This window comes from Scyliorhinus torazame, chromosome 15, assembly GCF_047496885.1.
Source record: "Scyliorhinus torazame isolate Kashiwa2021f chromosome 15, sScyTor2.1, whole genome shotgun sequence".
NCBI classification, from domain to species: Eukaryota; Metazoa; Chordata; class Chondrichthyes; order Carcharhiniformes; family Scyliorhinidae; genus Scyliorhinus; species Scyliorhinus torazame.
The window spans coordinates 166,667,612-166,680,631 of NC_092721.1; the positions used below are offsets into that span (position 1 = coordinate 166,667,612).

At 41.6% G+C, this 13,020-nt stretch overlaps 1 protein-coding gene across 2 annotated transcripts in view; it reads left to right on the forward strand.

The window, feature by feature from the left end:
• ufm1 (ubiquitin-fold modifier 1) overlaps nucleotides 1–13,020 on the forward strand; it is a 70,573-nt gene that overhangs the window by 34,375 nt on the left and 23,178 nt on the right. The window contains exons 4-6 of one of the 2 annotated variants that reach the window (XM_072477061.1): nucleotides 2,125–2,294; nucleotides 2,536–2,575; nucleotides 3,326–3,358. In XM_072477061.1, the coding sequence (XP_072333162.1) occupies nucleotides 2,125–2,294; nucleotides 2,536–2,569 (204 nt within the window). In that variant the 3' untranslated portion in view covers nucleotides 2,570–2,575; nucleotides 3,326–3,358. The remainder of the gene's footprint in view (nucleotides 1–2,124; nucleotides 2,295–2,535; nucleotides 2,576–3,325; nucleotides 3,359–13,020) is intronic. The other variant, XM_072477062.1, reaches the window with a different exon arrangement.

The following is a 13,020-nucleotide window of genomic DNA, read 5'->3' on the forward strand; positions in this document are numbered from 1 at the left end:
TACATAGCGTAGATCTAGCCTATTAACATTCTGCTATTGCTGCAGGCCCCTTCTCAATATTTCAGTATTAAACTGCGATTAAAGAGTTTGCTTTGTGTATATGTAGAAGATTTCTCCTTTGAATTTTTTGATTATTGGGGCCTCAAAATTAATTTTGCTTGCATATGTTTTATGTAAATTAGGTTTGGGGTGATTGCTCTTGTGGTTTGTAGTAGGTGGAAGAAAAAGAAGCAAATGGATATGAAGTGACAGATTTATAACTTATTTTCGCACAAGATGAACATTTTGCTCAGCATAACAATTCTGATATTCAATAGGACCACGTATTGTCAGAGATCCTGGCTGTCTCCAGCTGTTAATCCTGGACAAGGAATTGAATAAGAGACGTGAAAAAGAGAGGAAATATGATGAGAGAAATTTAAAATAAACACATTTTTAGAAGGTCCCCAATTATTTTAAAGGTTTAAATATATTCTGCTTGTCATTTTAAGTATCTTAAAGTAAATGTGTTAAATTGGAGAGAATAATATAGTTAAAATTGCTGTTAATACAAAAGCCCTTCAGTGTCAGTCACAGTGACATTAATGCAACATTTTGACTCCTACACAAGTTAAGATATAGAAACCATTTTAACGCTCGCACCCTTACACATACCCAGTGTTGTAGAGCAGATTATTCAAAATTATCTCCACTGACTTCAGAGTGATCATTTATTTTGCCAATGCGTTGGGAGAGCACTACTTGGGAGAGTATCTCTGAAGCATGGCCCTATTCATCTGAAAAACCATGAGACATTTATACAGTGAAAGTCATGTAAGCAGTATATTGTTTAAATTCCAACATTACCTGTTTTAAATTCACTAACAATTTGCAGGGTGTCTGTTGTTCCAAGAATTATCTGTCTTCTCTTTCTCCTAGAGGCTCTTCCCAATCACTCCCTGGTGCCTGTTGGTGAGGTTTACTGATACTTGCTGGTTGGTTAACTATGTAAGAAATCAGCCAGCTGTGTCAGTGTCTCTCTTACCAGTTCAGCAAAGTAAGAAGTCTTACAACACCAGGTTAAAGTCGAAAAGGTTTATTTGGAATCATCAGCTTTCGGAGCATAGTTCCCTCATCAGGTGACTCACCTGATGAAGGAGCTACACTCTGAAAGCTAGTGATTCCAAATAAACCTGTTGGACAACCAGATGTTGGAAGATTTCTTACTGTGCCCACCCCAGTCTAACACTGGCATCTCCACATCATCAGATCAGCAAAGAGCTAGGTGATGTCTTTTACCAAGCGTGGAATTTTACTTAACCTTTCCTAATACAATTGTATTTTTCAAATACCCCTAAGTGACCCTTTAGAACATTACATAGATTACCTGGTCCCTTTTGATGTTTTTGTGGTAACGAACCACAGGACACCCAAGAGTTTTAAAACTCTAATCTCACCTACGTAGGTTTATTATTAAACCATCCCCCAAAAGCTTGTCAGTAGCTTCAATCTCTTTGTTCTTCTAAAAAGTAAACAGCCTTGCTCAGAGGTGGACTTGCACTTTTGGGGGCTCCTCTTTGCGGGGCACCTACACCACATATTTGGGGGTCGTGTCGCCCTGGCAGGTGTTCCCCTCGATGAACCAAGTTCTCAGATGTGCTAGTGGTGGCTCATTGGCTGCTGGATATCTGGCCTGGCCTCTGCTCTCGCCCTTTCAGGTCAGTTTGTTCCCCAGCTCTCTTCCACTCATCTCTGGCTCTGATCCTGTCGCGCTGCTGGCCGCTTCTCCTTTAAAACCACGATGCCAGCGCTTGCCTGGCCTTCGCACCTCCCGACTACTCGCCTCTTGCTCAAGTGGCCGGGATCCCCATAACTGGTGGCCAGCGCCGCCACCTCATCTCACTGAAGGCTTTGCAGGCTTGCACCCCCGATGTTAGGTCAGTGGTCTCACTTTTTCCTCCGGCTGCCCACTGGGTCAAATGTCAGAGACCTGGCTGCTGCTGCACTTGACAAATGTTTAGGAACTTTACACCAATTCAGGAGATTTGTCTGAACTGCTCTTCAGTCTCCACCACCTCAACATCTGACCAACTGTTTTCCCGCTCCACCAATCAGAGCCTGATGTCCTGTATTTTCTGCTGATAGGCTCACTATCATCAAATTCAGAGCTACCAGGCTCTGGGCGGTCCGGCTCCCACACCGCAGTCACCTCTCAGTATGCCCCCCCGCAAATTGGCTAGGGTCATGCGCTGCAGGACTGCGTGTTTAATTGAAAGTCTGCCTCTGCCAAGTTCTGCTGATATCAGGACCTTGAGGTATAGTATTTGACTAGCATGTGATTTTACTCTAATGTTAGATCTATTCGCCCTTTTGCTAAACCTATTAATTCACTTGCATCTTCCTAATTGTTGCAATAAACCATATTCATTATTTCCCTCTTACACCAGTTTTGCATGATCTCCTGAAACCTTATTAGAGGAATTCATAATTTCACTGATTTAAATATTTTCAACGTTCAGATTTTTATATATTTTCAATGTCTTCCTTTGCTTTCAGTTTAAAGTGCCTGCAGCAAGCAGTGCTATCATAACAAACGGTAAGAAAACAATTAAACATTTTATTACAATAGCATTAAAGATGAATGTTTATATGCCATTTTCCTCATCCAAAATCCAGAATAATTTCAATGTAGTATAGTGTACGTTCAACATCCAGAAATGTGACTGCAGCATTTGAAAATTCAGGTTGCAACCGAACGTTGATGCCAATATTTTTATTATGGTAGTATTCAATTAGGTATTCAATATACATTACAATAGTGCGGTGCATTGAGCAAGATAGCTTTCATGCTTTTAAAGATGGACATTGCATTAGAAAATTGCAACATGACATTGCTTTGAAATACACCAAATAGGAACCTGTTAATGCAAATATTAAAGCTATTTTTAGAAATGTTTTAATTGCATAAAATATGCCTGTTGAGTTTCTGGATAATCTTGAATATAAATAGCAGTATGCACACTTGATCTGCACACTTGATCTGCTATCTCTAAATATTGCCTTCATGCTTGCTTTCCAGCATTCACCATAGAGCAGGGGAGCAAATGAAGGTTTCCAAAAAATAAAATTGAGGGTCTTGAAACCAATTTGCTGAATAGCTATTTAAATGTAGCTGTTTTATTAAAGGCGTGGCAAACTAATTTTAGAGATGTGTCATTTCAATGTGGACACTCCAAATAGTAACTAAATTCTAATTCAATGATATGACCATCTACTGTTCCTACAGAAGGCAAGTTGCCTTTCTCCTGGAATTATTAGAATTTAAGGTGAATTTGTTTCCTTGCAGATGGAATAGGGATCAACCCGGCCCAAACGGCGGGTGAGTAGAATTAGTTAATTTGACAATCTTTTTTGAGACATTGTCATTGATTGCACCAATTTTTATAATGGAATGAATTTTATGATTATTTAAAGCAGTTTCCAAACCATTATATTAATAGTGTAAGTATTTGTGCCATATATATATATATATATATATATATAATAGTTGAATGTTTGATACAAGTAGGATCATGAAATCTTTCTAAATATCAAAAATGACTTCACTCTAGAGATACCTTATTTACAGTATTTTCCTGAGTGTTGTCAGTTGTACTTTAATATGCTTCTAGTGTTATTATTCTATAGATATCAGTAAGTTATAGAATTTTTATGTATTCTATTTGGCCAGTTTAAATTTGAAGTAAACATGATGTACAAAATGTATTTTGTGTATATGAAACCACTGGCTGCATCTAAAATTAATGACACCATTTTCTCCAGGATCTTTAACATCATTTCAGCAGAGCTGAATTGTGAAGTAAACTGGACTACTTCAACATAGAATTTAGTGCATGGTGTTGCTTTGACACTGAAGCATTATCAATTTATAAAACCTTGCTCTAATCACTTTCTAACCTGGGGGACGTAGAGAAAAACTTACCACTCTGACTTCCAGTGAATTTTCTGAACTTGTGTCTTGAGTTGGAAATTGGTTTGGGTTGAACTGACTTTTTCCAACATTGGAAATTTAAAGATGATCCTCCTGGACAATATTATCATTTTAACTGTGTAACTGTAACCAGTGTACAGATGAAAGTATTGTGAGACTCTCTTCCAGGTGGTCTCACATCTGATACCGTTGGCTGCAGTTCCACTTCATCACGGCAATAACAATGTGCACAATACTGCATTTGGCTTTGGCTTAAAGTGGAACTTTTGACTAATCATTGCCATCCAAATTATTAACTCTAGGTCTTTGATAACCAAAAATAATGTAACCAAGCAATCTCTGGGCATTGCTCTACCATTCAATTACATCATGGCTGATCTGTACCTGAACTCCATTTACTCACCTTTGCTCCATATACTTTTCAATCGAAATCAAAAGGTTGCCTCTTTCCTTATTTCCTGATCAATAATCTGATCGATCTCCGTATTGTAAGTTTGAACTGTCCCTGCATCCATTTCCTTTTGGGAGAGAAAATGCTGAATTTCCATTACCCTTTGTATCTGCTGATGGTGTAGTCTAAAGACAAGTGGTTTCAAATCAACCAGGCTATTTGGGGGAGAAGACAAGAAACATGCCTTGTAAAGGGTAGTAGGAGTTTGGATCTCTCCTCTCTCTCTCCTCTCCTCTTTTCTCTCTCTCTCAGAAAAAGCAGTAGATGTTAGCTCAGTTAATTTTAAATCTGAGATTGATACATTTTTACTAGCCAAGGGTATTAAGGGACACTGACCCAATGCGATTCAATGTAGTTAGCATGCATATCAGTCCTAATAAACTAAATGGGCTTCAAGGACTTGAATTGCCTACTCCTGTTCCTAGATTTCTATGGAAAAGAATGTTCCTGACTTTATTTATCTTTTTTAATAGCTTGTTGTATCTGTCTACTAGCATTTAATGATTTGCTTACTTAAAGTCTCAATTTTTTTTGTTACAGTCCATTATAAAGGATGCAATGGCAGAGCATTTAGAAATACATTATATAATCAAGTAGAGTCAGCATGGCTCCATGAAGGGGAAATCGTGCCTGACAAATTTATTAGAATTCTCGTGAAGTGATAATATACTTGGATTTCTAAGAAGCATTCGATAAGGTACCGCACAAAAGGCTATTTAATAAGATAAGAGCCCATGGTGTTGTGGGTAGTATATTGACATGGGGGAGAAGATTAGCTAACTAGTAGGAGCCAGAGAGTTGGGATAAGAGGGGCATTTTCAGGATGGCAAACTTGATTGTTGGAGTGTCGCATGAATTAGTGCTGGGACCACAATTGTTTAGTGTATATAATAATGACTTGGACAAGGGAAGTGAATGCACTATTGCCAAGTTTACGGATGATTAAAAAAAATGGGAAGGCAAGTGGTGAAGATGACTTAGAGTCTACAGAGGGATATAAACAGGTTGTGAGTGGGCAAAAACTTGGCAGATGGAACATAATGTAGAAAAATGTGAAACTAAGCACTTTGGTAGGAAGAATAAAGGAGCTTAATATTATTTAAGTTGAGGAAGACTACATAAACACTGCAGCTTAGGGATTTGGTTGTCCTTGTGCATAACTCACAAAGCTAGGATGCAAATTCAAAAGGTAATGGGGAAGGCAAATGTTGGCTTTTGTTTCAAAACTGCTGGAATATAAAATTGGGGAAGTCCTGCTAAAACTATACAACGTGCTACTTAGACCTCATCTAGAATATTGCAAATGATTTTGGTCGTCTCATCTAAGGAAAGTTATACTGGCATTGGAGGCAGCCAGAGAAGGTTCACTGGGTTGATCCCGGGTATGGAGAGATTTTCTTAAGAGGAAAGATTGAGTAGGTTGAGCCTGTACTAATTGGAGTTTTGAAGAGTGAGAGGCGACCTTATTGAGACATATAAAATTTTCCGGCTTGACAGGGTAGATGCTGAGAGATAGTTTCCCTTGTGGGAGAGTCTGCTACAGAGAGCATAATCACAAAGTAAGGCAAGGATGAGGAGGCATTTCGTCTGAGGGTAGTGAACCTGTAGAGGTTGGGTCTGTTCAAGGCTGTGATAGACAGATTTTTAACCAGTAACCAAATCGAGGGTTATAGGGGATCAAGGAATAAGGAAAGAGGGGTTGAGGATTATCATATCAGATCAGTGATGATCTCATCGAATGATAGAACAGACTCGATGGGATGAATGGCCTACTTCTGCTCCTGTGTTATGGCCTCATTTACTAGTTCCTCACCATTTAGAAAATACTCTAAATCATCTTTCTTGGGACTTTGCACTTCCCCAGTTTGAGATCTATCTCAGTTTTGTCCGTTCACTTAATGTCACTTTCCCTGCTACCTGCTCCCACCTGCACAATTACTCTCTCTCCTAACACACTGTTAATGAAAACTTGAATATGCAACCTTCTATTCCTTCATCTAAGTCATTAATAAACATGGTGAAACATTGAGGCCTCAAACACATCCTTGGGGAATACCACTTGTCACATCCTGCTCATATGAGAACATACTTTTCATTACCACTCTCTGTCTCCAACTAATTTTCAACCCAAATCAAAAGGCTGCTTTCCTTTAAGTGTTATATCATCTTTCATGTTTTCATCATTTATATGGTAGTCCTCGAATGCATTGATCTTCAGTTAAAATTTCTTGATTTTGCATAACATCCTAAAACTAATAGTAGTTTGCCTTTTTTCATGGAACATCCTTATCCACTGTTGTTCTGTCCTGTGTGCCAGTTCCTCCTATCTCAACCCAATGCTGGTACCAATACCTAACAAAATGTGATTGGTGTGCATGACACCACATCTTTAGCTGTGCATTGATTTCCCTAATTGTCCTGCCCTTCCCTTATATGGCTTAGCAAGTAATCTTTAGATTAGCACGTGGGAAATTCTGCTTTGTTACGATCCCCATGTAGACCAGTAACGTTTTTCAAAAAAAGATCTGGTTTTCCCTGTCACCGACTCAAAGGATCACACAATATTTCATCTTTAAGTCTTTTACTGTAATAACCGCACTAAAATATATTAAGTCTAAACAATCCTTGGTAGGTAATGCACTAATCTACAAGAAGGGCATTCTGTAGTAACCCCATGCTGGACACATTGAACCACACTCCACAAAATTGTAGTATTGTGATTAAAGTCCAAAGCTGCTCCTGGCTCTAGCAGAATAATGTTTTAAAATTAATTTCCGGGATGTGAGTGTCACTGGTCAGGCCAGCATTTATTGCCCACCCCTAATTGCCAATGAGAGGATGGTGGTCAGCTGCCTTCTTGAACCTTGTGCAGTCCCTGAGGTGTAGGTACATCAACAGAGCTGTTGAGGAGGGAGTTTCAGGATTTTGACCCAGCAACAGTGAAGGTACAGCAATATTTTTCCACGTCAGGATGGTGAGTGTCTTGGAGGGGAACCTCTAGATGGCGGTGTTCCCAGGTTCCTGCTGCCCTTGACCTCCTAGATTGTACCAGTCATTGGTTTAGAAGGTATTGCCAATGGAAACCCAGCCTTCCAGCAATGCATCTTGTGGATGGTACACACTGCTGCCATTGTTCATTGGTGGTGCATGATTGAATGTTTGTGGAAGAAGTACCAATCAAGCGGGCTGCTTTGTCCTGCATGGTGTTGAGCTTCTTCAGTATTGTTGGAGCTGCACTCACCCAATCGAGTGGAGGTTATTCCATTGCACTCCTAACTTGTGCCTTTTAGATGGTGGGCAGGCTTGGGGAGTCGGGCAGTGAATTACTCGCCACAGGATTTCCAGTCTCTGACCTGCTCTTGTATCCACAGTATTTGTATGACTAATCCAGTTCAGTTTCTGGTCAATGGTAACCCCAAATGGCCCAGGATGGGAATGTTTGGGATTCAGCAACGATTTTGCCATTGAATGTCAAGGGGCGATGGTTAGATCCTCTGTTGTTGGAGATGGTCATTTCTTGGCCCTTAAGTGCTGCACATGTAGCTTGCTACTTGTCAGCCCAAGTATAGATATTGTCCAGGTTGTGTTGCATTTGAACCTGGACTACTTCAGTATCTGAGGAGGCGCGGATGGAGTTGAACATTGTGCAGTCATCAGCGAACATCCCCACTTCTGACCTTATGGTGCAACAAAAGTAATTATGAAGGAGCTGAAGATGGTTAGGCCAAGGATGCTACCCCGAGGAACACTTGCAGTGATGTCCTGAAGCTGAGATGATTGACCTCCAACCACCACAACCATCTTCCTTTGTTCCAGGCGTGACTCCAATCAACGGAGGGTTCCCCCTGACTCTCATTGACTCCAGTTTTGCTAGGGCTTCTTGATGCCATATTCTGTCAAATGCTGCCTTGATGTCAAGAGCAGTCACTCTCAAATCCCCTCTGGAGTTCAACTCTTTATTTTGTCCATGTTTGAACCAAGGCTATAATAAAGTTAGAAGCTGAGTGACCCGGTGGAATGCCAACTGAGCATCAAGAGCAGGTTATTGCTGAGTAAATGCAGCTGGATAGCGTTGTTGATGACACCTTCCCTCAATTTACTGATGACTGAGAGATGGCTGATGGGATGGTAATTGGCCCGGTTAGATTTGCCCTGATTCTAGTGTATCAAACTTACCTAGGCAAAGTTCCACGTTGCTGAGTAGATACCAGTGTTGTAACTGTACTGGAACAATGTGACTAGCGGTGTGGCAAGTACTGGAGCACAATTTGTAATACTATTGCCAGAATGTTGTCAGGGCCCATAGCCTTTGCAGTATCCAGTGCCTTCAGCCATTACTTTATAATTGCAGAGTGAATCGAATTGCATGTAGATTGACATCTGTGATGCTAGGGACCTCCGGAGCAGACTGGGATAGATCATCCACTCAGCACTTCTGGCTGATGATTGTTGCAAATGCTTCAGTATTATCTTTTGCACTAATGTGCAGGGCTCTTTCATCATGATGATGGGGGTATTTGTGGAACATCCTCCTCCAGTGACTAGTTTAATTGTCCACCACCATTCAGAGCTGGAAGTGGCAGAACTGCAGAACTTAGATCTGATCCTTTGGTTGTGAAATGTATTTGTTGGAAGTTGCTCAGTTCTGTCTATTACTGGCTGCTAATGCTGTTTGGCATGCAAGTAGGCCTGTGTCGTAGCTTCACCAAGTTGGGACCTCATTTTTAGATATGCCTGTGTTGCTCTTGACTTGCTCTTATACATTGTTTATTGAAGCAGTGTTGATCACCTGGCTTGGTGGTAATGGTAGAGTGGGGAATATGTCAGGCCATGAGGTACAGATGGTGGTTGAGTACAGTTCTACTGCTGATGACCACCAGTTCCTCATGGATGCCCAGTCCTGAATTGCTAGATCTTTTTGAAGTCTATCCTATTTAGTACGATGGTGGTGCCACACAACATACTAAAGGGTATCTTCAATTTGAAGACTTCTCCCTGCTGTTCCCAGGATGAGTTTTCTAATGACCTTTTAAACTAAATCTGCTTCACTAAGCCCTTTGCGCATAATCAAATGGACTTCATGTTACAAGGTGCCCTCTGGTGATTCTGTGATCTTTAACTCTTTACAGTTCTTGTTTCTTCGAACATGGCTTCTTTCCTCCCCAGCCCTCCCAACCAAAAGCAGATCTTTCTTCTGCCTGGAATAGAGACACCTGTTGTGGTTCTTCCCCAAAATTCTGTCCGACTGTCCTAAGAGTCTTTGTGACCACAAGCAACAAGCATTCTCCTTCATATTCAGATGTTTAAACTTGCACCTTATTTTCAAGATGGTTTGACCTGGGGCCCCATCCCCATGGCAATCAGGTCACATGGACTTGTCTCCGAGCAGACACTGTATGAGGTCACATGTCCCTCTCCACTACTCCAGTTTACTTTGAATTATATACATCAATTAAATGTCCTTTTTAATCTTTCTGGCGACAAAATAATATGAACCTGTTGTTTGAGAAAGATCCTGCAATTTGGCATGTGTTTTAAAACAGTGTTAATGGAGCACTAGAGGGGAGACCTTGTCGTCTAGATTATAATTATTAATAGAATAATCGGTTTCCATTTGCCTATAAGATTTAATTGGATGTAGCGTGAACGATAGCCAATATTCAGTGACTATGTGAAGAAGTTTCCAGAGAAATGAATGACGTGATGTACATTTGGTCCAGTTTAAAGTAAATTTGATCAGTAAGAAGGAATGTAATAAATATTGGAGTAGATAAAACAGGATGAGGATACTTCTCTGCTATATTCTCAGGGCACTTTGGGCAAAACTTTCCTGGGTGCTTTCCTGCTGACAGGTTGAAGGTGGGTGGGGGCAGGGGCAGTGCCTCATGGAACCCAGCTGGCAGACTGCCCATCACCTACTCCCCCCCCCCCCCCCCCCCCCCCCCCAACCACCACCACCACCATTATACGAGTGTTGTTGGGATGGGTGATGTTGCTGTGTGGCCCTCCCACCACTGGGTCAATTTTCCAATTGATCGGTGTCTGTATTGAATGTAGGAAGAAATTCCTTACGCAGGATGGCAATCCAGTATTTTGCCACGTGAAGCTTTTAACGAATACTCAAAATGCTTGCTGGTACTCCAGTTGGATCATTTAAGTACAGTCCAGATGATATCGTTTGGATCTCCACCAGATTTTTGAGAGTTTATGCAGCAATATAATAATTATGAGCCCACCCCTTATGAAATGGTTTGCTCGGTTTAATATAAAATATCAAGATTGCTAGCGACAGTGTTGTATGTGGAAATGGATTTAAAGAGATCTGCATGGTAACGTTGCTGTATTTTGCATCTGCTTTTCCAGCATCTATCAGTTTTTAATTCCCCTTCCAGCATTGAGCTGCATGGTATTGGCACAAAGAATTTCCCCATTCTTCTTACCTATCGGAGCGATCCACCGGCCACATTGCACTCTCGCTCGAGTACGGTGAGTCCGGTGAATACCAGGACTCGCGGGTTTTCTGTTTGTCTTTGTGCCTCGAAGGACCACCCAAGTCCCATGAGGCACCTGAGTCAGAAACACACCGGCAAGACGGCTTTAAACCGACTTTGGCGAACTTACCTGGGATCAACCGACCTCCCCAACGAGGCCGCAGCCAGACACCATTCAGCACAGGTCCATTTGGACCAGGCAGAACCGAATCCAGGGGTCTCCCGGGCCATCGGAGACTCCTAGGTGGTCAGGGTCAGTGCAGGGTGAGGTGGCCCCGGCCCTCCCTCTGGAACCCAGGCACCTTGGCACTGCCATCCTGATACTGTCAAGGTGCCTGGGTGGCAGAGCCTGAGTGCCAGGGTGATACTGTCAAAGTCAGGGGCCGAAGGGAGGGGAGGGGGCATGCCCATGCCCATGAAAGAAGAGTTGGGAGGGAGGATTTAATGGGTGTGAGTGTGCAGGGCAGGTAAGTAGGGGTCTCCGAGAGGTTGGGGGGAAGGGGTGATGGGTGGGGGTCCTGGAATAGAGGGGCCTGTAAGTGGGCGTGGGAGGGCCTGAAGATGGGGGACCCCGAGTGACCCCATAGCAGGGTGTCTCTCTTGGGGGGTGTGGGGTAGTGCCCATGTGTGTGGGTGGTGACATTGCCCATGGGTGTGTGGGGGGGGGGGGGGGTCCCACAAATCCACTTGTAGCAGGGCACCCTTTCAAAATGGGGGCCCGACCTCTTAAGTTCAACTCCCAAGTGCTCAAGAAAATTCTAAGTGTGGGCTAAACCGGTGAGAAACTCCCTAAAGCCCAAATTAGTGGCCATTGGATAGTAGTGGGGAACTCCCCGAAAAACCCGCCACAAATAAACGTGGACATTTTTCCGGAGAATCGCATCCTATGTTTTTTCAGATCGATATGCATCTCCAGTCAGATGAAGCAAAAGAGTGATTTTACATTTGATGTTCTGCAGGGTTTGAAATTCTGAGAACATTTAATTGAAAGTAACATCTTATCAATGTGTTCTTGATTTTTGTATAAATGGAAAAAACATTTAGCAATAGATTTTTGTATTCAAATATGGATTGAATTTAAGTTGGCAATTGGCAGTTTATTTTAATTTTTTTAAATGAATTCAACATTTTATTTTAAATTTGAGTTTTTATGAATTTGAGTTTGTATAATTTTAAGAACAAAAGAATTTAAGGACTGAAAGCAGGAGCCGGACCATTTTGTCCCTTGGAGCCTTCTCCACAATACAGTGAAATTGTGGCTCCTCTTCCACCAAAATACCAGCTTTCTGTACAATCCCCATATCCCCTAATTCATTTAATATCCAGAAATATTTCCATAACTATCTTGAAAATGCTCAACTCTGTATCCGCGGCTCTCTTGAGGAAGAGAATTTGTAACGATGCCAGTTGATGTAACTGGACGGGAAGATGCCAGAATTGAACTCTGGCTCAGAAGACCGTAACGTTTACGTTTTTAAAAATAAAACATTGGGGAACAGACTCACAGCACAGTTGATTAACTAATTAAGCACGGATTATGATACAATACTTCATTACTCCTTCCTTTGCTTGACAAATACACACCAGTTTAAGATTAACACTGATGACAAAGTATCTTTGAAGCTGCAATGGTCTCATTGACACACAAACTTATACGCACACAAAACGCCTGTGGTCAAATACTCAGCCCAGTCTGAAACCTCAAGTGAATATCTGTGGATGCCTCCTCCGAAGCCTCCCAGGTGATTGTCACGTCAGAGATTTCAAACTCTAATCGCCAAAACACGCTTTAAAATAATCTTTCCATATCATGCTTTCCATTCGTGGTTTGCATTCCAAAGTCCAGTCCACGTTTTCTAAGCGTCTTGTGAACAGAGCTTCTCCAATTCTACCAGCATATCCAGTCCACGATCTTGCACCAACTTCTTTCAGGATTTTATGGTCTTATATAGCCTTCTACACAAACTCAGATCCAGCCGCTGAGTTACTCAATTATTTCAAGTAATGTCTCTCGAACTGTAGTAATGTCTCACAAACCTTAGCGCCATTGCCGATATCTTTCTGGCCTCTCACAATCCAATGCTTTCTCAAACTCTCTGTGACTTTAC